General features: G+C 38.2%; 1 protein-coding gene across 1 annotated transcript in view; it reads left to right on the top strand.

Annotated features, from left to right (window-relative positions):
* Positions 1–1,152: 1,152 nt before the first annotated feature.
* SHANK2 (SH3 and multiple ankyrin repeat domains 2) overlaps positions 1,153–27,542 on the top strand; it is a 333,770-nt gene continuing 307,380 nt past the window's right edge. The window contains exons 1-2 of the mRNA XM_031553489.1: positions 1,153–1,312; positions 19,662–19,729. Coding sequence (XP_031409349.1) covers positions 19,716–19,729 — 14 coding nt within the window. The 5' untranslated portion in view covers positions 1,153–1,312; positions 19,662–19,715. The remainder of the gene's footprint in view (positions 1,313–19,661; positions 19,730–27,542) is intronic.

Below are 27,542 nucleotides of genomic sequence, written 5' to 3'. Positions count from 1 at the left end.
AGGGCATGACAAAAGCCTGCCACTTGCCAGTGCTTCGATGCTAGCAATAAGAGTAAATGTTGAACTGGCAGATGAGTCTTTTAGACCAGCTGATTTCCAATTAGTCTCCCCTTACAGCTTGCATCCACCGTAACAAGCTCAGTAATTTGACCCATTAATTTAGGCTAGCATGTATGCATTTCTGCAACCATTATTACTGAGAACAGACTTCTAAGTACATTATATGTGATTGTAGTTGCATGAAACATTACATCTCTCTTAAATGATATCTATTCAATTAGACAATATGCCCATAAAACACGACTTTGGTGTAGTACATTGTTATTGCTTTTGTTATTGTACATTGCTTTAATCAGATGGCAGAATGATTCTACCATCAGTGCAGTGGACTGTACAATTTCTGTCTTCTCAAGGAAATATTAAGATAGAATTTTCTGAAGCATACTATAGCCTGAAAAACATAAACAAGAAGATGATACCCTTTCCTACTACCAATAGTCACATTTTTTTTTACATGAAGTATTTTCCAAGGGTTTTTCACCCTGGAAAAAAGATGACTGCTGGTCAATTAAATTTTTTAAACTTTATCCTTTATCTATTTTTCAGTGAGAAAGCCTCTGTTTTAACTCAGTGGCTGGAATTGTTGTGGAAGCTACAAGTTAGCTTCCACAAAAAAGTGGTGTGCAACAAGAAGAGGGCACACATTTAGCTCAGTAATTGTCCCTCTCCTATCACGTGCTGATATCCTGTTTGGATTAGACCTGAAATAGCTGAGAATATTAAAAAGAAATGACAGTGTTATTTGGTAAACCTGTGCACTTCTGGTGATGACAGCTTGTAAGCGTGTGGTTCACAACAGCACTGTGTGTCAACTGAGGGCATCTGAGAGGAGGCATCTGGACAAGGACCTTCAAGTGTGGGGAGACTTGTCTGCTTCTGTGCTTAGCCTACTGTTGTAAGGGAGTAGGGAATAGTTATAGGGCTTTACTGCTTCAAAATACTGCTTCAAATTAGAGATGGTTCAGTTTTATCGAACTTCAGTGATCTAATACCTTCTGTTTCGAGTGCAGTGAATAGTCCTGAAAGGTGCCATGGCTCAGCTATCTCTACAGGGCAAGCATCTCTCTTTTGTCTTCTCTTTTCTACAGTGAGTCTGAAAACCATTGAGGAAGTCAGCAGTCTGCAGAAATTTCATGCTTCTTCCATTTCTTGCTTCCAGCCCTGCTGTGGCTTCACCAGTTCCCCCACCCATGCACTGAGACCCACCAGGAGAAGCAGTCTGCAGACTTGCAAATTGCCCCACCACCCTGAGGTAAGGTTATGCGGCAGAGAGAGAGACCACTCACATGGGCTGTGGAAGGAGGGATCTCTAGGCCAGGACCGAATGCTCATGGTGACTGTTCATCCTACGGCAGTGCTGTAGTGCCACTTTCTTTCCCCTGGTGATGACTCTGAGGTGGCCAGGCACTGTCTTCTGCGTAGCTACAGTTACATGGGGACGGACACGCACAGTGACAGCGGCACCTGGAGGCTTGCTACAGCTCCCACTGTATTGATGGTTGCTGCAGGCCATCTCTGGAGTTTGTCCTCTGATGCCTTGCCGAGGTGTTATCTGTGCTTTGCGAACTGTGAGCACCACCTGCAAAACTGAACTTGACCTACCATTTTCCACCTGATGAAAATGCATTATGGAAGAAAAAACAGTTTTATATTTAGTCCTCCTGCTGCGTGAACCAGAAAATTTGCTTCACCTTGCCATCAGCATAGCATTTACCTGATAGAAATATTTCCCCTAAATAAATGTTTAGAAATGTTATAATGGAAGGACTAGCTTTTAACAAATTAAGCTTTTTACTCTGGCCTTTGCACTTCTACAGTCAGGCTTGGAAAGTGAAGTTTTTGTGTCTCTATGCCACTTAGCTTGTCAGTTATCTGTGAGATGAACACATAGGATAAAGCGGCTTGAAATTTGTAGACTTCAAAGCCCATGAGGAACATCTGAGGAAAATAAATGTTTATTTTTTATACTTTGATATCCTCAACTGGTGTCAGCAGCTTGGCAGAAGTCAGTTATTTATACCACCTCAGAACTCGATTCAAAATAATAAACACTGATGCAAAGAGCAGGCACTGTGAATCAGCTTATAAATGCCATGTGGAAGACAATGTTTCTAAAAGATCCATGTTAGAGAAAAAGTTAGAAGTAGCATTTTGATTTTTTTTTATGCTTCTCTTTGTTGGAAATATCCAAATAATTTTGTCAGGACGGTATCTCTGATAAAAGCAGATTTTATTTGCGATTGCAATGGCGGGCATCCTGCAAGCAGGAGCGCACCTATGGACACAACGTGACAGCCTTTATACCCTGTTTTCTCCCCCTTGCCTCCCCCCTCTTCCCTATTTCCCCACTGGCTGGGTACTCCAGGTTCACAATCTTATCAGAGGATTTACATTTGTTATTTACTTGTTAATTTGTTTGTTATCTGGTGTCAGTCAGTAGCCATCCTGTCGTTTCCAAGATGTCTCAGTGCTCTTCTTGTCGAATTGATACGGTGATTTGCTTCCAAGTCTTCCTTAAACAAGGATCACCGGGGCGGGGGATGATGCCAGGCCTTCCGATGTCTCTTCAGGCACTTCCTCGGGCATGCCATGACTTGTTCTCTGGTTTGATCTGGTGCAGGATATTCTTGCAGTGTGTATGACAAAATATACATATATACACCTATATACACCTATATACAGAGCGTGCGTCCCTGGGAAGGGTTATCTAGACGATAAGTGACGTAAACTATCAAAGATCTTCCCCAAGTTAAGCAGAAAGACTCCCAAAAAGAACTATGACAGCGGAGATCATGAAATAAAAATATATATATTATCCAATTCTAATGCAGAAACAACATTTGATTCCCACATCTTCTCTCCTGTTCCCCCTCCTAGGATATGCTAGTTGTCCTTTATCACTTCATTTTCTCCTTAGGAAAGTGATGCATCTCACACAGCAACGTGGTGAGAGAAGTGGCTCGCGTCTCTCAGATTTGGACCATGGGATATCACTGTTTGTTTCTTTTCTATTGGATTATGTTTCTAAACCCAAATGTCCATGTACAACAGCACTTGTGCATGATGGCTTCTCTGCCTTCCCCCCCTACCGAGGCCACAATCTTCATTTTTAATGAGCTCCTGAGATAAAAACCTTCTGTATGTTTCAAAGGCAGAAAGGAGTAAGAGCAACCTTTTTGAAATTTCAAACGAAAACTTAAATTTTTACTAGGAGTTCTCTCTGTTGTGGTTATCTACTGATTTGGTATGACTTTCTCTTCTGTCTGGACTGAAACGCTGAAGGTTCTTATGAAATTTCCCTCACATGAGGCTTCAAATTGACAAGAAGGATGTAAAACTCCATGGCATCAAACTCATCCTTTTTTTTCTATTCCTTTCTGGCTAGTCTGTGATAGCTGCTGAACCAGATGGGACAAAAGATACAATGCTAGGTAGGCTGAACCTAGCAGTTTAACAGTGTGCTTGGGTCTCTACGGTTTTTAGCAGAAAATACACAGTGATGTTTTTGTAGAGTTTGTTCATATTTGCTATTTTTATTCAGAGTAACAAAACATTGCATACTACAAAATGACAGGTGAAATAGTGTATTGATTACATGCATTTTTATTCATGCATAAAATTAAATAACTTTAAATCTAAAACTGAAATTAATAATATACCAAGGTCCTCAGAAATCCACATTTCCTTATTGATTATCTGCAAGTGTAAGGTGGTCCCAAAATGTATTGTCTAATTTATAATATTAATTTATGTTGCACACCAATGTGACCATTAACTCAAGCCTTGCTTCCACAATATTGTTGTAAAATATTTTATTCTTAATTTTTTTCCTCTTGTCCAGTCTAGCTCACTGTTCTTACGGAATTTCCATATCACTACATTTGAATTGCTGATGAAATTACTGTTCGGTGTTTCTAGACCTCTCCAATTTGGTCAAATCTTGCTCTGAAGGCTTTTAATTTTATTTTCCTGCTTGAACTAAAAGATAGTTTTTGATTTTAAGTTTGGAAACATTGGATTATTATTATTATTATTATTTTTTGCCTAAGCAGTTTATCATAGTTTAATCTTTCAGTAAATAGTTGTGATATTTTAGAAAAGTTGTAGGCTGAAAGTATCACATATGTAAAATATGTCATCTTGGAAAGGCATTGGTCCAACTGATCACCAAAAGAGTGAGCAAATCACTTGTTTTCTAAATCTTCATTGACATGCCATTGGCATGAAGATGATGGCTTCAGATTTCTGAGTAAATATTGCATCTTTCCCTGTGTAATAAGACAGTTCTGTGATCGTAGAATCAGATTCAGAGATGCAAAACATCATGAAAATTAAGCTCAGTATGAAAATGAATGAAAATAAGCTCAGTTCCTGCTTTTATTTTCCACCAAATATGTAGAATCCCATCTATGGGAGAGTTTGGGTCCCGTTAGGCACTTCTGTCTGGTGTAAAGGTTCCCAATTTCTGAAATATCTTTAGTTTTTGTGTGCCTGGGCTGTTTAGGTTTAACTCACAGATTAGTTTTAACAGTTTCTCACAAACTGTGTACAAGTGTTGCATTTATAGTTGTAAATACGTAGAAGAATGTTTGTGTTGCAGTAGCACCTAGAGGTGTTAAACAGGTGGCAGCTTGTCCTGGTATAGTGGTGTAGAGAACATCGGTTTTGCTTTGACAATTTCCTGGCTTAAATTTAACGAGGAGAAAAAAACCCCAAATCTACTGTACTATGAAAAGTATTCACTATCTACAGTCCTGCTGTAACAAAATCTGTGCCTAATCTTGTCAGTTCAAACCACTTTAGTGCCATTTTAAAATGAATTAATATATCTATAAGAGATTCTTGAAGATTATTGTGTTTGTAGAAAACCAGTCCTGTAGCCTTCCAAGTGAGCTCATTAGGGAGCAACAAATATTGGCTGCAATGTTCTGCAGAAATAAAAAGTTTTTCCTATGTGGTTATCATGCAAACTTGATACTTCTGTTGTGTGGCAGTCTTGTGAGGCTGGTACAGTGGATGCCATGTCTTGTACTGGACCAGCGAATATAAAGATTATTTTGTTGATGTTTATTTTGTTTCAGAGTTCTTAAGGTAATTGTAATTTTTTGTCACTGGACATTTGTAAGAACAAGTAAGAGATATCTGTTGGCAAACACCTGGGCAGAGGTTTCTTAAGTGGTGATGGAATATACGGCCCCAAGGTTCAGCCAGTGAGGTCTACTAAGTATCGTTGTTAAGGTGGTCTGTTCTTTGTAAAATGCTTAAGTTTAATTACTGTAAAGAGAGTGGACTGGCTTGCAAAATGCCAATTCCAAAATTCCGATTTCTTGAAAAGGTTGAATATGTGTTTCAAAACCAGGGAAAATGAAATTGTGTGTAAGCTGCTGACAGCTATGTAAGTTGGGAAACTTTTTCTTCTTGTTTATTGCTGCATCCCAAGCCACGGGTATGGCAGCAATCCCAAAATAAGGCATCAGTAAAGCACAAAGTTTTTCTGTAGTACATTTAAGTTAGTTTTTATTTTGTCTTGTACAAACCCTTCACTTCCCCTTTGTCATTTGCCAAGAAAAAATCTTTAACCTCTCTGGCTTTTTTTTTAATTTCTTATTTAGTAGTTTGCATTTCAGAGTTTCTGTGGAGATTGTTGTTAGAAATGTCATTGGTGGCTGTGTGATAAGGGAAGTGTAACCTACCAAAACCTTCAGTAAAAGGTTTCTCCCTCTCTCAACATAAATTTTACAGGCAGTTGAAAATAGAGGCTATAAAGACTTCAATCTGGGCAAATACAGGAAAGAGGAGGGCAGAGCAGCTGTTGTTCTGTGCTGGGCACATATGGTAAAGAAGATTAAGTTATATGTGTTTGAAGTGGTAAGTATAATAATATAACTCAAGTTTGACAGCAGTTTAGACAAAATCTCTTTCCATATATTTGAATCATCAAATAATGACCTCGCAGGGGTGTAAACAACATTGTTTAAAGCAGGTAACTCTGAACTCTAGAGTTCTTGAGGTTATAGCCTGGCTGCTCAGCAGCTCTCACACAAGCAGCTTGGATGCTCCTACAGTGTATATACTTTAGGGGAAAAGGGAAGAGGCATGATAAGTCTCTAGTATACCTTTTCTGTAATCTGTCTGTTTTATTTTCAGTTGCCTAGGGAAATGTGGATGAAACACATAGCTCAGTCCCAGATGTCTGCATTTCAGCTATGTCATGGAAGGCAGGATTGCATATTGTATTGTAATACATGTTCTAATTTTAAAGGATACTATTTTTAATTTTGAGAGTTCTACACTGTGCAGGGCATCAACAAGAAGGTCCTAAGAACAGGACTGAAGGCTTTCAGCTATATAAAAACTTAGTCTGACAGTTCTTTTACACTGTATATCTCTGCATCTCATGAAAGACAGAATGGAGTTGGACAAGATACAAAGGCAGAAGAGGCCGTGACTTCAGTTTGGAGAGCAGAAGGAAGAGAGAAATGAGGTTTTGAAAGTCATGAAGACAATGGATTTACGTGTGTGTGGAACTGTTTTTCATTGAGTTTTGCAACAGGAGAGCTAAAACCTGATATTTCTAGTTAAAACTAGTAGCTTGGTTTAAAGCTGATAAAAGAAAGTTCATTTCTTTGTACGGTGGATAACGAATTTTCAAAAATAGGTGAAATAGGCAGGCGTGGGAGCAGACAGTACCATCAGATTAAAAATGGGATTGGAGAAATTCATGGACTGCAATTCCCTGCAAAGATGCTAACTGGACTTGACAAGGATATGCCCTCCAACATTCCTTCTACTTCTTAATGCCGAGGAAGCCAGAGGGAGAAGTTGACAGGAGGTGACCAGGTTTGCTTGAGCTTCCTTTTGTCATCATCAGAGATAGGATGCTGGGCTAAATAATCATTGGTCTGTAGAATAATGTGGAATAATGTGTTTTAAAATAATTAATGAATTAGTGTTCATCTCTAAATATGGCTGTGTTGATCTCAATAGAGAAGACAGATTGAATATCCTAGAGAGGTCATCCTCTTGCTAGGATGTATTAAGCCAAAACTACTGAATCAGATATGATACACATCTTATAGACAAGATAATTTACCAACTGGGCATGCATTCCAAGGGGCTTTGGAGTCATTGAGACTCTTACGGGGCAGAAAACTGCCCCATATCTGTTGACCTAGACGTTGCATGTTGTGCTTGTGAAAATCTGCACCAGTGGAGATGACCTTTAATGGCTGCTATGTTGGCATCGTTGCTAGGAAAATGTTTCCCATGCAGTCCTTCTTTCTTCAGCCTGAACAGATGGAAGTCAGAAGGCACCAAATCCGGACTGTTATGTGTGTGTGTGGTGTCCAGCCAAGACTGGCAATGTGCTCCATAGTCTTTAAACTGGTATGAGGCCTAATGTTATTATGTTGCAAGAGCAAGGTTGTCATCTTCTCTGTCCTGCCTCTGTAAGTTCAAGCCTTCAACTTAGATGTCATGATCAGAGTTGATCATTTGTCTGGGTTCCAGAAAATCCAGAAGGATTGTGCCTTTCCTATTCCAAAAGACACTTTACTTGCTGAGGGCTATGCCTTGAACTTTTTCTTCCCATTAAAAAAAATTCCCATATCACCAATCCATGGATTGCTGTTTTGACTCTGGCTCTTAGCGATGACTCTATATCTTGTCACTGCTAATGATGTCATCTAGGAAAAGGTTACCTTCAGCCTCATATTTATTCAGTAGGTCCTGACAAGCTTGCATACGGCGTTCTTTCTATTCTTGCGTGAATATCTGTGGGACCTACCCAGCACAAACTTTGCAATATCCCAACAATGCAAAGTGCTTTTCAAGCTAATGAACATAATAAATATATAACTCACCTTCTGCTAAGACTCATTAGAAAAGTTGACTTATTCAAGCCCTGATAGTTGAATTTATTTATGCTGACTATCAGTGTTATTTTGTAGTAGCTGCAGTTATCATGGGGTACTGTTTCACTCAACTAGGTGACCAGCAGATTGAGACGTTCAATGGTGTCAGGTTTTAAAAGTTTTCAGCATTGTAGTCATCATAATTTGTGACTACCAAGAACTTTATATAATAAGCTGAAATGCCAGAAGTATATGAGAAGCTTCTAATAACGCTAAGAGAACAGTGCAATTTTATTTCCCTCCTATAAATATGATTGTGTTGATCTCCACAGAGATAACAAAGAATGAATATTCTGGAGAGGCTATTTCTCTTGCTCTGGTTTATTAAGCAAGACTTTCAACAAACCTTTAGAGTATGATGTTTATCAGAAGACGTGTAGGGACCGTGCTTTATCTGGGGAGTACAGAGTCTGAAATTTTTTTTATGGAACAAAGTATCAATGTAAAGATGAGAGCAAGTTTTCAAAGCATCAGCTTAGGAGCTTTTCATGCATTATGGGGAAACCTAGTAACAAATTAATTGAAAAAATTACATTGCATATGAGACTTTTCCTGATAATGTTATGTTTTAAAGCTATTCAAATTATTGTTTGCAAATTGAATGATAGATAATGAGCAATTATCCAATTTACTAATTACTAATTACAATGCTAATATGTCATTAACATCCAATTTTGTTAGCACTTAGGAATGATACTTGATTTTGGTTTCTTACCAGTGAATTTGCATTTATTGGTAGTAATGAAGCACAAAAGATCCTTTTCCTCTTCCTTTTTTCAGACTTTTTCCTCTGAAGGTTTTTCAGAAAAACAGTGCTATCCTCATAGTTCTTATTCTTTTCTCCTCCATAGCTGATATTCACTGTTTTGTTTGCTACTAATAATCAAGTAATTCTAATTTCCATGCCAATAATATCCATGCAAGCATCCTGTGAGATCCTGTGTTCAGCGAGTGTTCTTTGCAATATTTTTTAGACACACATTAATTTCTTCCAGTTTGCCTGTGATTTATAATACTATTTAGAACTTTCCTAAATACTTGTAAGAAACTATAGTAATAGGGCTCATTAGTGTTGAGGTGATGTACTGCTGGCATCTGCTGCCATCGCATAGCTGGTAAGGAAGGCAAAGTGGTTGTGGGAGATGGACAAAGACTCTGAGACTTGAAGTATGGCCAAAATGGACAATGGCAGGCAGGACTGTTCATATGGAACCAAAATAGATCTTGAGTAGGTTACGTTGGAGACTCTTGGTGTTACCATATGTTTATGATTCTATAACACTCACAATATGTCTCCCAGCTGAAGCTATGGCCCACAATCCTACTGAGGAAATAATGTGATATCTTCAAAAAGGTTCAGTGCTCAGAATAGTATGTCCCTTTGAATAAGCCTTCCTCAGACTTGAAAAGTGGCTGGCATACCATAAGTCTGTGCTGCCATTTAGGCAGACCTGGGCAGGCTGGAGGGCAGTGAGAGCCAGTGTAGAGTCCTGCCCCTGGGTAGGAATAACTGCAAGCATCAGTACAGGTCGGGGGGTGACTGGATGGAAAGGAGCTTTGCATAGAAGGACTGAGGTAGCTTGAAGGACAGCAGGTTGGCCATGAGTCAGCAGTGTGGTCAAGAAGGCTGACAGTGTCCTGGGCTTCATGAAAAAAGATCGTGGCCAGGAGATCCTGGGAGATGATCCTCCCCCTCCACTCTGCCCTGGTGAGACCACATTTAGAATACTGTGTCCTCGTCTCCCAAGTTCAAGAGAGACAGAACTACTAGAGAAGATCCAACAGAGGGCCACAAGGGTGATTGGGGCCTGGAGCATCTTCCATAGGAGGAAAGGCTGAGAAGTCTGGGACTGTTCAGCCTGGAGAAGACTGAAAGAGATCTTATCAATGCTTATAAATATCTAACAGGGAGGAGTCAAGTGAATGGGGTCAGACTCTTTTCGGTTGTGCCAAGTGGCAACATAATGGGCACAAACTGGAATATAGAAAGTTCCAAATAATCATGAGGAAAAACATATTTACTTTGAGAGTTACAGAGCACTGGAACAGACTGCCCAGAGAGGTTGCAGAGGCTCCTTTTCTGGAGATGCTCAAAACCTGCCTGAATACTTTCTTACGTAACCTACTCTAGGGAACCTGCTTTAGCAAGGGGTTGGACTCGATGATCTCCAAGTGGTTCCTTCCAACCCTTATGATTCTGTGATTCTGTGGAACACAGTCATGTAGAGATTAAAGATTTGCTTAATTGAAGCCATGCATGCTTTTAATTAAATAAGCCTTTTTGTATTTCACATTCACAACTGTACTCTTCACACTTGCAAATATTTTTTTTTCTTTCCTTTTATGTATGTGGTGTGTATTGAAGGTGTAACTTAGGTCAAGGTGACACTGCAGTGTTAGCTTTGCTTAATTTCTGACGCCCTGTAAAAAGAGAAGGAGGGGAAAGAGAAGGGCTGGGTTTGTCTAAGATTGCATTTTAAACAAAATACTCCATTTCGTAGGATAAAGATAACTCAAACAGAGCTTGCAACTACCCTGTACATATAAATCTTAGCATTGGCTTAGCAGACTACATTGCCATATACTGCTTTGGGGCATATTAGCATTTATTTTTTCCACATGGAAGGTCAGTTCTCCATATAGCAGTTTACATATTTTTAGAGCTGATTTAGTCATCTGTAGTAGCTGAGTACCTTTTTGTAGGTATATGTGACCTCTTCTGTCCCTCTATGCCTGTTTTTTTTTATAATTATTATTTGTTTTTAGCTTTTCTTAGTATTATATTATTTATAGGGTTAAACAAATTTTTGGATTACAACTCTAGGACAATAATTAACTTGCTTATAGGAAAATAAAGGCAAGGAAGGGAACAAGATGTGAACTGAAGAAACACCTGACAAAAGGCAGTGTAACCCATATTTGAATATTAGTGGAAAGCTACATGCTTTCTTTAATAGTATTTACACTTTCTGTATTTTGGGCAAATTCCAGTTTCTAAAATTGAAGACCCTAAATTACATTCGTACTATGAGCAGAAGCACAGCACTTAATAAATCCCTCATGAAAATATTAGCTCATGTTCTGTGCAGTGCATTTGTAGTGGAAAAGCCGAACAAATAAACCAATTGGTGCCTGGTGTGACCCTGTTTACTCTAATATGCTATGTGAGCAAGGAATTTATACAAGGAAACAAGGAAGCTTGCATGGAGATCTGCCATCTGGGTCTGGCATATGTGTTGTTAAAGCTACCTATAAAGATAACAATATCAGCTTTTTGAATACTAGTAATTAAGAAATAGTTTTTCGAATACCCGTAATAAGTAGTTTCTATGTCCTTCTTTCTCCTCAGCAAAAACAAATATGCAAGTTGCATTAAGCTTTTACATTCTTTTATTTGTTAGGCTTCCAGTTACACTGAACCTAGTTTGCTTGCTATCTGTATTCATAAGGGCTAGAAGCAAATCCTAGCTTAAATAAAACGATTTAAAAGACATCTTGCTGTCAGTACAGATGCCTCAGATTTATTTTCTCTGGATGTCTCTGCTGTGTTAAAACACATAAAAATGTGTTGTAATATAAATGAATTTAATCTTGTTGAATATTCATTAACATGTATGGAGATAATCCCATTTAGGCAACTCAGTACGTTCACTTGAATGTTTTCTTCACTTGCGATATGACTTATGTTGTTATGTCTTGTTCATTTTAAACTATGTCCATCATATTCTACAAGTCTTGTGTTGAGAAAACATAGCTATTGAAATGTATTTCTATTACCTTTAAATACTGCTAGCAGGATATAAACTAGTTTATTTTTCTTAAAATGGTGAACGATTTTCTTGATCAAATTTTAAACCCTGCCCATATTGCTTAACATAAACCTGCTGTCAGTAAATGGAATGGGATGGAGATGGAGATGCGTGGGCTCATTTATCCTATTGGAGCTATAGGTAAGACCTGGCAGCTGAATAATTGATCTGTGGGCAGCCTGGCTCTCCTTGCACTGTGCTCGGTCACAGTCCCTGTTTCCGCCTGGCATGACTCCCTATTTCATCTCTACTTACCACCCAGTTCAGCCAGGAAGGTCAATAAAATCCCGTCTTTTGCAAATATTCCTGTCTTTAAGAGAAGCATGAAGGAGCCGATGCTGCAGCTATTGGCAGTGGTTTGTGATTTGTAGCTGGAGAGATCTCTCCCTCCTGTTGTCAAAATGCTAACAAGTATTTCCACAACAGAGTAATGGCTGTTTAGATGGTACATATAAATAAAATGGAACCATCGGGGCTACTGAAAAATTGGCAGATACAGTGCTCAATTATCTTGAATAGATTAAGACTGTTTCTTCCTTTTTGATAATTGTAATCTGTGAATTTCATTCACTTAGTGAAAAATTTGTTTCCTTTTTCGTCAACAGCTAATAAAATGCAAGGCCATTTGAATGTAAGTCTGACTTGTAAAGAAAGAAAACAAATCAATCAACAGCAACAAAAATTATCCAGAATGAACACCCAGCCACTTTTTTTGGGTAAATACAATCTTTTGTTTGAGTTTAGACTCAGTTGCACAAACAGGCAGCAATTGAATACAAGTACTTCTGTGAATCTAAATGGCAAAGCTTTTCACCTCAAAGAACAAAAGTAGAGTTTGGGGAGTTTTGACTTAATTTTCTTGGACACATCTAGTGAAATCCATGAAGAATTACATCCAGAGTGAGCAGCTTCTGGCCTTTAGAAATACTATTATTTATTACTGTGGATTTTGTAGTGTTTGGGAAATAATTAGGAGATGTGAACCGAAGATGTAATTTTTCTTTCATCACTGATTACTTATGAATTGCAGTAATACTTACCACTTTAATTATATTGCAATTTCATATTCAGATAAGAATGGAAAAGAAAGTGGTTTCTTTTTTCTTCTTCTTTTTTCTTTTTTCACTTAAAAAATTATGTAACTGAATATAATTTTTAACCTACTATGACTAACAATAAACAACAATGCAGGATCTGTTTCTGGTTCTTCTTATCAGAAACATATGAGCTGCCTGGAAAATAAGGTATTCTTTTTATGGCACAGTTTTCCTAGTAATGAGAGTCTCCTTAAGGTTATGTTTAGGAGTGGAAAAATTTTGTTTTAGAGATACAGGTCATAGATACTGAATAGTTTACACAGAAGCTACTAGCAAGTCATTCAGATGTTGACAGGTGGAGATGTCTGTTAGCAGTGTACTTTTATTCTTGAGCTTAAATTTACTATTTAGCTGGAACGCTGAGTATGTTGCAGGTGTTTTAGTGGCTACCCACCATCTCTTAATGAAGTATCAGTTGAAAAAATGGATTCACGTTGTCTCTTCCTCTTTGAGTTCTCCTTAGCTGATGGCACAATCACAGGTCTTAAGAATCATTGTACAGGTTTTGTATGTTCAGCCTTGCTGTGCTTCGGGTGGCTGTCAATCCACCTATGTGCTTGTAACACGGCTACTATTTAAGTATCTCACAGATTCCTCTGAACCTGACTTCTCAGTTTATTTATTTATTTATTTATTTATTTATTTATTTATTTATTTATTTATTTTCCCAAAGGGACCTTTTTAATGAAGGTTATATTGCACTAAATAGTCTGTTAGAGAGGTCAGCAGCCATGAGTGATGTGCTCTGAATTCATGGCTGCCCTACTTTATCAGGGGAATGGGAGGAGAGAAATCTAGAAAGAGGTTGCCTTGAGGCTACCTGCTGTAGTTTCTGTGCTTGGGAAACCTCTGGTGTCAAGCAGCAAGGTGACAGGTCAGATTAGAAGTGCTGTGTGACTGTTTGGGTGCTGGTACTGCCCAAAAGTGCTTTGTTTTTGAGTAGGATTTTTGCTAAATATGGTGCTTGTCCAATTTAAAGAGCCCAAGTATTTGTTGTAAGTGAGGAGTGTTTTTATGACAGATTTGAATCCTGACTCACTCACCATCAGCTTATTTTTACTTCTATATCTGCTCATTTAGCCACGGTTTAGAAGGTCACTATATTCCCCATTTATTCATGCTAATCAGGTCTCAGATATCAAATGCGAAGATTCTGTCTCTTACTGTCACAAGCCTTTTGTACCTTTTGAACAGCACCACAGACCCCATTGACTTCCAAATGCAAGCAGCCAGCTGTGCCCAATATTCATAGCCATGAAACAGAGGCAAAGTGCGTCCCTGAGATTCAGCAAGGGATTTGCATATTCTGTTAACTTCTTCCATGCATTGCTTCTTTTGCATCCTGCACGGCCATTCCTGTTGGAGACCAAGATGATTGGAGAACTGCAGTATGTATGCAGGCCAGATCTGTTCAGCAAGGTTTAATCAGGATCGGTAAAATGAAGCCAACAGTAACACACGTCCCAGTGGACAGTCATGACACATTGCACAAAACTCTAGGAAAAGGGATACCCTTTGTTGCATGGTGCAGGTAGTTTGTTATGAACATGGATGGTCTGGATCTGCCAAACTGACCAGTGAGGTGACCCTGAGCTCAACTCAGATCACGTCCTGCTGATGCTTTTGTACCTTATCTTTCCTCCTGCTCCTCCAAGCTCAGGCAGTTAGGAGAAAATACCCGGTGGGGTAAGTGACTGAGGGTCCCTTCTTAACATCTGCTTGGAACACCCCTGGCTTAGTTCTAACCTGTCTCATTTTAGCATGTCGTGTTGCCTAAATTCCTGATGGTGCTTTCTCTTGCATTGGGTAAGCATATTTGAAGAAGCAATTTGTGGAACTGTGAAGCTTCTCCGCATCTTCAGTATAAATGCAATTAAAGGTATTTTTATATTGTCTGTATTTAAACAGAAAGTAAATGAATTTTTGCTGCTAGCATGAGCTCGCTCCCACAGACAGTGAATAATCTGAAGCCACAAAGCATCTAACATTTTAGAAGACTGTTCTCTGCTACTGCACAAAATCCAAGCATTGAAGCCATTGGGCTTGGATGGCTGAAGAAAAGAAGATTAGAGTAGTTGAGCATAACAGAGAGTCACAAATAAATGAATTCATTCCAGTAAGTGTTTAAGCAGCTGTAGATTTCATATTTGGTTCTAAAAGATCTATGTGGAGTTCATTCTGTACTGAATTTTAAATGTATACCCAAATACAGTCTCTTCTAATGAATAAAATAACTATTCTACTTCTTTTTTGAACTGTTTTCCTGATGCTGTTCACATTTCAACCTTGTGAACAGACTTCCTTTGTTTGCTCTGGCTGTATACTGTGGCAGAATTGGACAACAGAAGTCTCGCAAAATCTCAAATGGCTCTTCCCTTGCTACATTTATTTTTCAGCTCACTGCTCTTCTCTTTGCAGAGCTAGAATCAAATGTGGTTTGCTTATTCAGTCTCCCTCAAGCAGCCTTTCAATCCATCATATACGTACGTGCTAGACACACAAACCTTGGTGCTAAAACTTAACCCAGTATCTGAGCCTTCAATTTAATGGGGGGGAAAAAGTGGAGAACTCAGTGTGTGTGTTTGGGGTCTTTTAGTATAAAAGACACTTGGAAGTCTGAGTGTTATTAAACTAATGAATGCCTGGAGCCTTACTATGCCTTCAGATCTCTTATAAGTTACCTGAGTTTAACAGTTCAACAGTTAGCACTTGGTTGCACTTTGTTAGCAGAGTTGGCACAGCTGGACTGCTTTAGTCATTTTTTAGAACTGGTGAGGTGTTCACATATTCATGTGAACTCTTCTGGTGTTCAGTTCTGTAGACCTTCACTCAAGCTTGAAGACCTCGTATACAAACTGTCTTTGACATCAGAAGCTGCTTGCAACACAAGCTTTTGTGCAAATTGGGGATCTTCAGTGTTGGTAACTAACGAAGATTTTTGTGTTCACAGCTGACGAGAGGTAACACTTAGCATGCTATGGTAGTATTAAGGATGTAAGGGCTGTTTGTGTTCAGAAAGCTAGGATAAATTCATGATATTTCTAATTTAAATTGTATTGATTAAAACATGCTAATCCTTCAGTGTAATGCTCCCAGATGCTTCATTTCTGAGTGCTTCCATATATCTATTCGCCATTCTCATAAATTCACAAAGAGGGGTATTTCTCAGTGGCCATGCAAACAGCTGTGCAGAGAAGCTGGCTGGTCAGCTGGGAACCAGGGCCAGGCTGGAAACTGGGATGTTGAAACTGTTCTAAGAGGTTAGCGGGAATATTCCCTCAAGCTTGCCTTTGCCAATATGGTTGTATGATTTCTAGTTGGCATGCATTTGTGTGAGTCAGAATACTGGCAGAATAAATGCATGTTTGTTTGCTGAGGTGCGTCTGGACATGCTTTATCTAGTCAGTAGCCAGATTTACTTAATTTTGCTCTTATCAGTTAATAAGTTGTGCTTTCCAGAGAGTGCACCTAGGCACAGAAAAATGCCCACAAACAAGGTTATTTCCCTGTATTGATGATTCATTACGTGCATGTGTTATAATAGAAAAAAGTAAACATGGAAATTTTGCTGCTTTATTCCACTAGTTAAAATTCCTACAAATACTGGACTGTTCCTAGTCTGAAAACTTGCCAAACCAGTAGGAAGGCCTGACCAGTGTTGGGACTGATGGTTCTGAGACCCCCTGTGGTGTAAGGAGGCAGCCACAGCAGTGCTGGCTGAGCCGTATGGGAAAGAAGCAGTGCTGAGCATAGCAGCCAGCCCTACAAATGTTGCATGGCTGTGGCCACACTGCTCCCGAGCTCTGTTACTGATGCTACATTGCACACTGCAGAAACATCAGATCTCCTCACTGCAGTGCACTGAATCTTGTAGGTACTGCCAGCTGTACCATATGTCTAAGCACTTTGGAGTCATCATTTGATTCTTTTCAGGTTGATTTGATAAGGAAAACGGCTTACAAGGCAGGGCTGCAAGTCTTTTCTCCCCTCTATATCCCTCACCTTCTATTTTCCAAGTCCTTTGTTGTTTAAATTCAGCTATAATTTTAAAGGAACAGAAATCTCTTTAGGTGTTACATTCCTACAAATGCTATAAAAATTGTTGATTAGATGTAGGAGAGACCCATATTAGTGTTCGATGAAAGGAAAGACATGAGGCTAGCAGCTGCCCATCCTATTTCTCTCCCTTGCCCAGCCAGGCATGAAGGCCACAGATGGAAGAGAATCCTATTGCAGTATAAAGTTCTGGGGACGCAAGAATAACTTTGGTTTTCATGGCACAGAAAATTTTATAGGGATGCATTGGAGGGGATAAAGAAAAACTTCAGCTTTGCCAGTCCTGGGCTTGAGGAGAGGAAGACAAGGATATGGAGGGAGCTCAGTCCCTTTGGTTTGCAGGTGGGTATTAAGAGGTGTTTTGCAGGAACAGAAGACAGGACAGTTGCTCACTTTTCCAACATAGTGTCTATCCACTATGAAACATCACCAATCTTGTTAAGAAGACAGTATTGGCAAATCTAATTAGTTTTCTATGTATATTTGCAATATACAAATAATCTAATTTAAAGGGCTCTATCTAACTTTTCACACCACCATTTATCAAGTTGGTTTCCTGATCCTTAGATGTAATTCTGGAAAGTACTGTGGAAAGTGTTTTAACAACACAGATGAAAGTAATGGTGCCATGCTGATGGGTCATTTTTGTAAACAGAAGGTTTTGGGCTCCACATGGAAAAAACTATTGCAGTTCTTATCTCTCCAACATGAAGTGCAAAAATTTCTTGTATTGAATTTCTTTAATTTTTATTTTCTGTAGGGTATCTAGTAGCTAAATACTTTATGTTTATGTTGGTTTTGTTACTTAGATTTTATACCAACAAAGTCCTGAAATATTGGTTTAAGTTTCAGACTGTTGCTGTGGATAGACCACTGCTAAATCCTACCAATATCTATTGGAAATTGGCCAAGTTATAAATCTTTTCTAAAAACTACAAGGACAGGTTTTAGAATATGATGAACAAATGTCTCAACATTTGAGAGCCATTTTGGAAATCATCTGTGATGGATATTTTTGAGTCCCAGATGATTCATCCTTGCCTGTCTCCAGATTCATATGGAAACTGAAAGTTAAAGTTTGTAAAAGAGGTGGTTCAAAAGTGGAAATAGTTTATCCTCTGTCCCATAATGTGGTTAATAAACCTGTTAGATTAGTTAATTAGTTAATTTTGCTTTCCTTTTAATCCAGTGACTTCCCTTCCATAGCTTCTGGTTTATTTTCTTTGTGAGAATCAGCTGATCCTTTCTTAGCTACCTTTCCTATGACATTTATGATTGCAGAGATTGCATTTGTATCTCCTATATAACTGGAGAATCTTCTAGATTTCATTTCAAGTGCAGCTTACTTTGTCACAGTACAAAATGTAGAAGTTCATTATGGGGAATGCACTTCTCTTAAATAGTTTTGCTGTTTCTGTAAGATAGTTGTGCAGAGTTATGCACGTACTGGACATTTTTAAGTATTTTCTTTCTACTCAAATTTTTTTCAATAAGTTGTTTTCAGTAAAATATGTATGTCGATGTCTATCTTCATTTAAAATAATGAGCTTAAATATACTGTAAAGGCATTTAAACATTTGTGTATACATGTATATACTAACATTAGATATAACTTGAGTGGTGTACAATAGGGAAGGTGTAATAAAACATGCAATAAGAGGTAATTTGAGGTAAATTTGAGTTCTTATATTGGAGTAAATGATGCAGTCCAGTGATATTAACCAAATTATCTCTGAGAGGTTCCAGTTTTACTCACAGTTGCGTTCTTTATTCTGGAGCTGCATGACTGGTTTACACTTCTCTTCTGTCTAATAGGTGCCTTCTTAAAGTGGTTAAATGTAAGAATGTAATCCAGTATGTAATACAATATATAAACAATAATATTATTGTTTGATCCAGTACTAGACACCAGAATAAGCTACTAAAGAGTAAAAAAAAAAATTGTCAAACTTGCTTTATCAGTGCAAGAGTCTAGACTTTCCGTTCCATTTATATCCATAAAAGTAAGAAATAAGTGAGAGGCAAGACTCTCTTTAGCATTAACTTTTCTCCATGAATGAAGGCAGTAAATTTGAATCTAGTCATATACACTTCAGTGCTTCTCAGCCTGCTCTAGGCTATGTCTTATGTGGTGGGTGTTGGACTGTGATGCTCAGCACATCTGCTGAACTTGGGAATCTTTTGGTGGAGGTTGAAGAAGCAGAGCTAATTTCTGGATCTCAGCTAGACTTGGAGAGGTGGGAGTGAAATACTAGCATCTTCCTGAACAAATTAGGGTTGTTCTGCAAATGCACGTGTCTGGGATACTTGATACATCAGCAACACTTAGATCAAACAAGGTGTCCATGGGAAACAGCAGAGCAGCATCTTTCACCTTCTGTCACATCCAGCCTGAAATTATGTCTATTGATAACCAAGAGGGCCTCTTTTTGTTTTAGTACTGGTTTTATGCTGCCAGAATCAGTCTAGAGTGAGTGAAGTTAAGTCAGAGTATTACCTCATGAAGTTAAGCAAAATATCTATGTTACAGCATGATGAATACGTTGTAAATTGGCTAAGTGATAAAAATACTTTTTTTTTTTTTTGAACTAATATATCCCCTTATGTTGTGTTAGCTGCTTTGCAGATCTTAAGGAGGACAGTTATTAGGTCACTGACTTTCTTTCTTCACATGTCAGTCTTCTTATGTATCTTATGTGGATTGTTATTTATTTATTTTTCTCCAGGAACCTGAGATGAGAATAGCCAGATGCTGATGATCTTGACACAGTTGCTCTCTTATGTATGCTGACAGGTAAGCATGCCTAACTAATTTTGTAAAGAAGTCATTTAAGTCTCATTTCTCCATCTTTTTTTTTTTTTCGTATGGTAAGTTTCTCAGACTTTTTCTCAGATTTTGATGTTACAGAATTGGTGAAACTGAGCAGGATTTGCAGCTTGACAGCAGTCCGTAGTAAAGAAGGTTGGGAGAGTGTGTTAATTTTCATCATCAGTTGTGGAAGCCTTCTTCTTCCTCCTGCTGAATATGTTGTAAATCTGGGCCTGCAAGTAGACTAATGTTATGATACTTCTTGTATCATTATTATTATGTATTCTTGTTGAAACACCATTTTTCCATACGTAATTATTGCTGAGTTCATTGTGAATTTTGCAATTAATGTTAGATTTGCATAAAGAATTTTAGGATTTTTGTACTATAATGCCCTCATCATAAAATGAGGTGAGAACTGATGGACTGTGGAGTCAGTGTAGAGCCTCTCCTAACACAGCACAAACACATACCTTGTGTCTTTTTTGCCTTATTTGTATGTTGCATTTTCAGTGTTTTCTATTCAAACTGGTTTCTATACTTGGTGTATTTCTTTCTTATTACATTTATATTTTTTCCTCTTTTTTGTGATTCTCTATGAACACAATTTAAAAAGTTTTGGCAGTACCCAGAGACTTTTTCTTATCTTTCTATAGAAAAGAGTTTCTTAAATTAGAATTACTTTATTGGCTTACTATCCAGTCATTACAAAATAAATAGAAAATTTAAACTCAGATCTTAGAAAATGATAACAAAAAGTACAGTGATTTCAAATTATGTTTCCTTTGGTAAAGCCTGTATGATCTGGAAACTAAAAAACTCATTTTCTTTGTGATAAAGTGAAGGCACCTTTTTTTCACATTGCTGTTGCAGATGTCTTTGTTAATGCATGCTATGAACGTTGATCAGAGATAAGATAGCAGTGTGGTTTCACACTGATAGACAGTCCTAACAATATTTTTGTTTGAGCACTGGAAGGTGAATGAAAATATTAAAATTATGTAAAAACGGTGGAAGAGATTGCTATAAAGTGCATGGCGGCACTGTTTCAATTTAGAGGAGCAGTCTGCAGAAATGGAAAGGGGAGAAAAATATTTAAAAAAATGCTGTGTATCTCAAGGACAGCACAACAAAAAATGTCTACTTATCAGGCATTTAATCACTGACTGTGTCTGTGGTTACTGACAATATTAGAGATAAATACCAATGCTGATGAGAAGGGAAACAGAGCAAAAACAGGTACAGAAACTTAGATTTAAAGATATATATATATTTTTGATATTGTGTTGAGTTGTTATGACTATTATGTTTTATTGACAGAAAGGTGTGAGCAAGATTCCCTTTGTGACTAGGAGTTTTTCAAATGTCAAATTGGTCACTATTCCATGGTATGATCAAAATAATCCACCAGAGCCTGATGAGAGATGTGTGTATTTGAATAGAAAGCAGAATTGAGAAAGTGTGGGTGTGAGATGAAATATTTGAATAATTTCTAAGAATAGGAAAACAAAACTCTCGATTTTAAAATTGCTTAGTGCTGCTAGCTGTTTGTGGAAAATAGATATCATCAGTATACAGCTGAATTACCTTTTTTACAAGTCTGAGGCATAAAAACAACAGTTACTGAAACCTACCTTTGATAAAAACACATTTTAAAACACAGATATGATGGGAAAGACATTAACACATTTCAAAATACAGATCTGATTGGTGAGACCTTTGTTTACCTTTTCAATCTTTTTTTTTTTTTCTTTAATGTCACTCTTTTCCATTTACATTCATTGCAGTCACAGTCACTGCAGATGTGAAAAGTAGACATTCATCACTGAGCACGATGTTTCAGTGTGAGAGCCAACAGTGACAGTGATGTTTGGCATGGGCTGTAAACACTCCTCTGCTCTTTACGTGCTCGGAGTTATGAAAGGGAACTTACAGGATCCTAGTTCCACAGCTTTCTTAAAAATATTACTATAGGTCTTGTATTGTTGCACATGCCAATCTTTGGTTTAATCGCTATTATATATATATACTATCTGTTACGATAACGTACGTAATATTGCAGTATTAAATTACATTATATGTGTATTCTGTTCTTCTTAATGTAGCCAACCTTTGTTTTGAGTGTACTCTTTCTGACTGTCTGTGATTAATGAGTTTCCTTGGCCAGGATGCAGCCCTGTGCCTCAGATACTGCTGCTGGAAGAGCAGTCTTATGGGAGAATGAGGTGGTATGAGGTTCATCCTGCCTTCCTGCTCCTGCTGAGACAGCAGAAGCAGCTCTGGTGCCCATCAAGCTCTTCTTTGCAATGGAAGGCAAGCTCTAATGATGGGAAATACAACTGCCAGGCATATGAATAGCTGCAGGTTTGTGGTGAGGGAGAACAGAACCTGACTACCTATCCATTGAGTGGCAAGTTAGCAAACATCCAGAAATCTCCTGAAATAAAATGAAAGAGGAGCTGGTGGCTGTCTTTACCTGAGAGAGGGACCAGAGGCATACCTAAATAATAAAGTAATGGTGGAAGCACATAAGAAATAAATTAACCTCTGATATGTTTCCAATACCACAGAAGCACATGATCACTTGTAATTTGAGGTTGAGAAAAAATTTGGAGGAGTTGAGGCCTGGGGAGAACTAGTTATAGCAAGAATGAAATCTCTGAAAGGTAGAACAAATAACATGCATGGGAGAATGTGAAGCAGAGATAAGACCTAATGGCAAACCTTTTTGATGCTCATTTCCTTTAAAATGTGAACTGAGAAAAATATGTCTGGTTTCATCATTTTATATTAATGCTGAAGAGGAGAGCTTTTCCACTCTGCCTCTGCTGCCTTCGTTTCTGTAAGCAGCAAGGCGGAGAGGGGTTCAGTAAATCTAATTAATGGGTATGTCCTGAAGGATTTAATTCACATGATGGGCTTAATTATTTCCTTCCCTGCACAGCTGCCTTACATGGTAAGGAGAGCTGCCTAGATGTCGCTCTTTTATAATGAGGTGAGGAATAGGTACTAAAATTGTTAAGATTAGCAATACATATGGGACTATTTGAACAGCAAAGTAGAAAGGCGTGGAATAAAGTCTGTCTATCAGGGTCCAGCCTCAAGTTTAATAGAGAAATGGGAGTTCTTTCAAGCACTGTATTCCTGAGCGTTGCTGCTCCTCGTTTCTGGAAAAGGGCAGTCCTGTGTGCGTGGCCACTGCAAAGGACTGTGATATCCTACACCAGCAACTGCTCAGTATTTGTGCAAGATTAAGTAAGAACTGCTATGATGTACCTACTTATGGCAGAAACTGACAGTTTTATGCCCGGAGTTCAAAACAGATTTTTGTTAGGAATATTTTATGCCATAGTTCAGTCAGGATCTTTTAAAGTTCTTTTATATTCAGTTTGCATTTCTTGATTAGGTTGTGATAATTTTCCAGGCTGGAATCTTCAAAGTATGTTATCTTTAATTATAAATGGTAATGAATTCACTTAATCAGGTCTTACAGAAGTACAATCAACACAAAATATAGTCAATATAGTCAATTAGAAATAATTAATTTAAAGCATTTCTAATTCTCCAAAAGCCTCACTGTAGGACATGTATTACCTGTGAGCAAATTAGAGACCTACACAAACAAGAGGAAATCGTACTCTGTAAAGAAATCTCCTGTAAATGTTGTAAACAAATCAAGAACTTTTTGATGATACTGAAATTTATCTGGGACTCTGTTGTAAATTATAGATTGAACTGTTCAATGATAATTTTTACTTTGATGTCCCCTTAAAAAGCACAAGAAAGGAATATACTACCAAGAGTACATCTAAAAGCCAGCGTGTGTTTGTACAGCTAAAAAAATTGTACAAATTAGTATATTTTGCAGCATGCTGATGTGTGAGACTGTACTGACTGCAAAGTATGTGATTGCTTAGATACTAACTTGCAGGAAGTATTTGGACTGCAGAACTAAGCCATACTTGTAGGTTAATCTTCTGGTTGTATACTAACCATTGCAGGTCTGTTTAAAGGCAAAATGCAGAAGAAAATGCGCTTTGCGGTTAGCCTCAGAAAGAGGAGAGGGTCCAGAGGAGGGCCACTAAGATGATCAGAGGGCTGGAGCACCTCTCCGATGGAGAAAGGTTGAGGGTACTGGCCTTGTTTAGCTTGGAGAAGAGAAGGCTCTGGGGAGACCTCATTGTGTCCTTACAATACTTGAAGGGAGAGTATAAACAGGAGGGGAACGGGTTTTTATGAGGATGGACAAAGAGTGATAGGACAAGGGGGAATGGTTATAAACTAAGACAGGAGAGGTTTAATTTAGATATTAGGAGGAAGTTTTTCACACAGAGGGTGGTGACGCACTGGAACAAGTTGCCCAAGAAGGTTGTGGATGCCCCATCCCTGGAGGCATTCAAGGCCAGGCTGGATATGGCTCTGGGCAGCCTGGTCTGGTGATTGGTGACCCTGGACGTAGCAGGGGGGTTGAAACTAGATGATCATTGTGGTTCTTTTCAACCCGGGCCATTCTATGATTCTATGAAAGACTAAACTATCCATGGTTGGCATGGTTGCCAGTATTGGTTCTAAATTTAGTCCTGGCCTGGCCCTTATTAGTAGGGTCAAATTTCTGTAAAAGATTTGGTCATCGCTCTGTCATATGCAATAGTAAAAGGGCAAAATGACCTTATTTTCTGAACCAGTATTTCTTTCAACAGCGAGTTGCTGCAGGAAAGCCATGGGACTGCACATAGGAGGAAAGTATTTAACTGGTCATGAACAGGTAGAAAGAATGAAGAAATGCATTCCTCTGTTATTGCCACATAATTTGAACGATGCTTCAGAATGTTTGAGAATATGCATTAACTGTATATTTACATAATACTAAGGTGAAAGAGAATCTTCACCTTTTAGCTAAAAACAAAATGTGTGATTTTTTGTTTGGGATGTTGAAATATTTATATTGAAATGGATATCAAAATGGTCTTACTATAAAGATGATTTTCCTTGAGGGGAGTGGGCACAAAACTTGATGAGACCAAATGGAGAAGTGAGCATCAACTGGCCTATGCCTGTGGAAAAGCCAGACTCTGTGCAACACTGCTTAGCAGGAGACAACATGTGGAAGTTGGAGCAAGTTCAGACTCAGTATGATGAAAATCTTTTTCCCCATGAGGACAGTTGGTGAGGGGCAGAGGTTGCTCAGAGAGGTCACACCATTTCCAACCTTGGAGGTGTTCAAGACAGACATAGATAACACCATGATCTGCCTGAGATGATCTCACAGCTGGGCCTGCTTTGGGTAGCAGTTTGGACTAGAGAGCTCCAGAGGCCATTCCAACACAAATGACAGGATGATTCTGTGACACAGCATAGAATTTTCCTCATTCTGTTTGTGGAAGCTGATATTTTGTCTTGGATTTATGTTGAGAGAGGAGCACTTGGCAGAAAAACAAACATCTGAGATGCTGAACTATTGTAGTACTTCAATGTGAAGAGTTTGTAGTTCTTGGCTGGATACATTCATGGTATCTGTCTTAGATTGGAGTGCAGACTCTAAATCAAAGTACTGTAAGTGGTTATCCAGGTTGATTTGACATGCCTTTTATTTTTAATGCTAAGTTCCAAAATACTCCTGGCATTTAGGTTGTGGAGGCTCAAAGAATTTGTTAAGAATTTGTCTGTGCTTAAATGTTATTATATATGAATTTTTGTTTTTTTGTTTTGGCATGCTACTTAAAAATGTGCATCTCATCCTCATTTTTTTTCTTGCCTAAGAATTGATCTTTTCTTTTTTTTGCCTTCAGTGAGCAGACCAATGATTGCAGGAAGTCACTGAGGAAAACTGGTTGTTTTCATTAGTTCTATTGCGCCTTGATAGTCTAAATTTTAGTTAAATATTATTAGGTAAAAATTAATCTCTTATCTCTACTGTGAGTTGAATCAAAATCTTAAAGGTCAAGAGAATAATTTAATTCTCAGTTCTTCTACAGAATTTCTGTGCTGCCTGGATCATCTTGCAGATCATTTAACCTTTCTGAGCACGCAGATATTTTCCCCCAGACTGCTATCACTATTATTGCTCATATACACAATCAAAAAAATGAACTCAGGCTTGCTTGAACAGGTTGGAGGACAGGGTAAAACCCAACATATGTTTACCTTGTAGTGGAAAATAAGCAGGCAAGATGGAGATCAGATCAGCAGAGTTCCTCTTTCAAAATTTCCTTTGAAAAATTCGGGTAGCTTTTTCTGCAATTAGAAGAGAGGAATCTGAGAGAGTTTTGAGACCATCTGCCACCAGGATGGGGGGATGTTTGTTTCAGACTTAGACAGATGAGTGCAGATTGTGAGGATACGGCGCATGGCTTTGCTTACACTGGAGGCTGAGCTGGTCACCTGCCCTAGTTCTACAGTGTATGCATCCTTTTGTGGTCACCATTTGTTTGTTCTTTCTCTCTTGGTTAGAAAAAGAAATTAAATATAAAACAGCAACATGGTTCCTTCTGCCTTTCTTCCTTGCTCTCTGTCACATTGATTTTGTGATCTTGAGGATAGGGCTTTTTTTCTGCTCAGCTATTCAGAAATTAAGGCAGCAATTGAACTAGAAGCCTATTTGTCTAATGTATTGTCTCTTGCTCTTGCCAGTATACTTCCCAATGCTGGTGAAAAGCAATAGTCACAAACAGACCTGCATTTGTTCATCTGCTTTTGATTTGAGATTACTGGACCCTGGTTTTAGGAATCCAAATTTAATTCACCTACCCAGACACAAAGGAAATTGATAGATATATATTATTTAACAGCTTGCATTTATCTTTTCTAGTTAAACAGATATATATAAAGGGAAAGAATATATATTTTGTGGAGGATTACTGCATTTCACAACCTGTGTTTTGGGGGCTTTTGGTACAAAAGGTCTATGTTTCAAGATCTCCCATTACAGGGCATTGTGGCATTGGGACTGCCCCAGCTGTGCAGGCTCTGGGAAGCCTGAGATCTACACCCCACGGATCCCTCACCCCACTGCTGTAGAGGGTGGAATGTATGCTCTGCAGACTTCCAGGGGTGTTTCCCAAATAACTGAAATAATAATGAATTTGTTGGAACTAAGTTGAAAAAAACTCCCAAAGACAACAAAAAAGGGTAGTTGATTCTTTTTCAACCATCTCTCTGGAAAAGATGACTAATCCTTTTGTAAGAAAAAGAGAGCATTTGTTAGAAGCTTTGCTTTTTTTGACTAGCTCCTTACTTGTAACATTTGTTGCAAATAATATAAACAATGAGACTATTTGGGGGAACACAGCAAATAAATAAAAATGTCATAGTAGACCCTCATCAGAAACATACTTGAAGTAAATTCGGGTAGAAGTTCCTAACAAACTCCAAGCACTAACCCATTTGTAGAGAGAGGAGAGTCTGTGTTTTCTACTTGTAGCATCTGACCTAATCTACCTAACAAGACAGCAACCAAGCTTCTCTATTAATTCAAATGCAAACATTATTAAATATTATCACAAAAATGTTTTTACAATGGATAAAAAGGAAAATAAATTGCTACGCATAAAATGTAAATAAATACCAATAAAGGTGCTTTATCCACCAGGGAGATGCATCAAAAAACAAATGCATTCCATAAACTTTGATTTTTCTTTTTTATCCAATTCCTCTTATAAGTCTTTTTAAGCTCTCTTGTTCTTTCCTTTCCAACTTATTGTAATCTCTGTGATATTTACATAGTAAAGTGCAAGAAGAGGCTGGAAAGAGGCTGGAAGATGAAACTGATTTCCCCACAAGCCCCTCCCCTCCCCTCCCC

This window comes from Meleagris gallopavo, chromosome 5 (genome assembly GCF_000146605.3).
Source record: "Meleagris gallopavo isolate NT-WF06-2002-E0010 breed Aviagen turkey brand Nicholas breeding stock chromosome 5, Turkey_5.1, whole genome shotgun sequence".
Classification (NCBI taxonomy): domain Eukaryota; kingdom Metazoa; phylum Chordata; class Aves; order Galliformes; family Phasianidae; genus Meleagris; species Meleagris gallopavo.
This window is presented reverse-complemented; position numbering and strand designations above follow the sequence as displayed.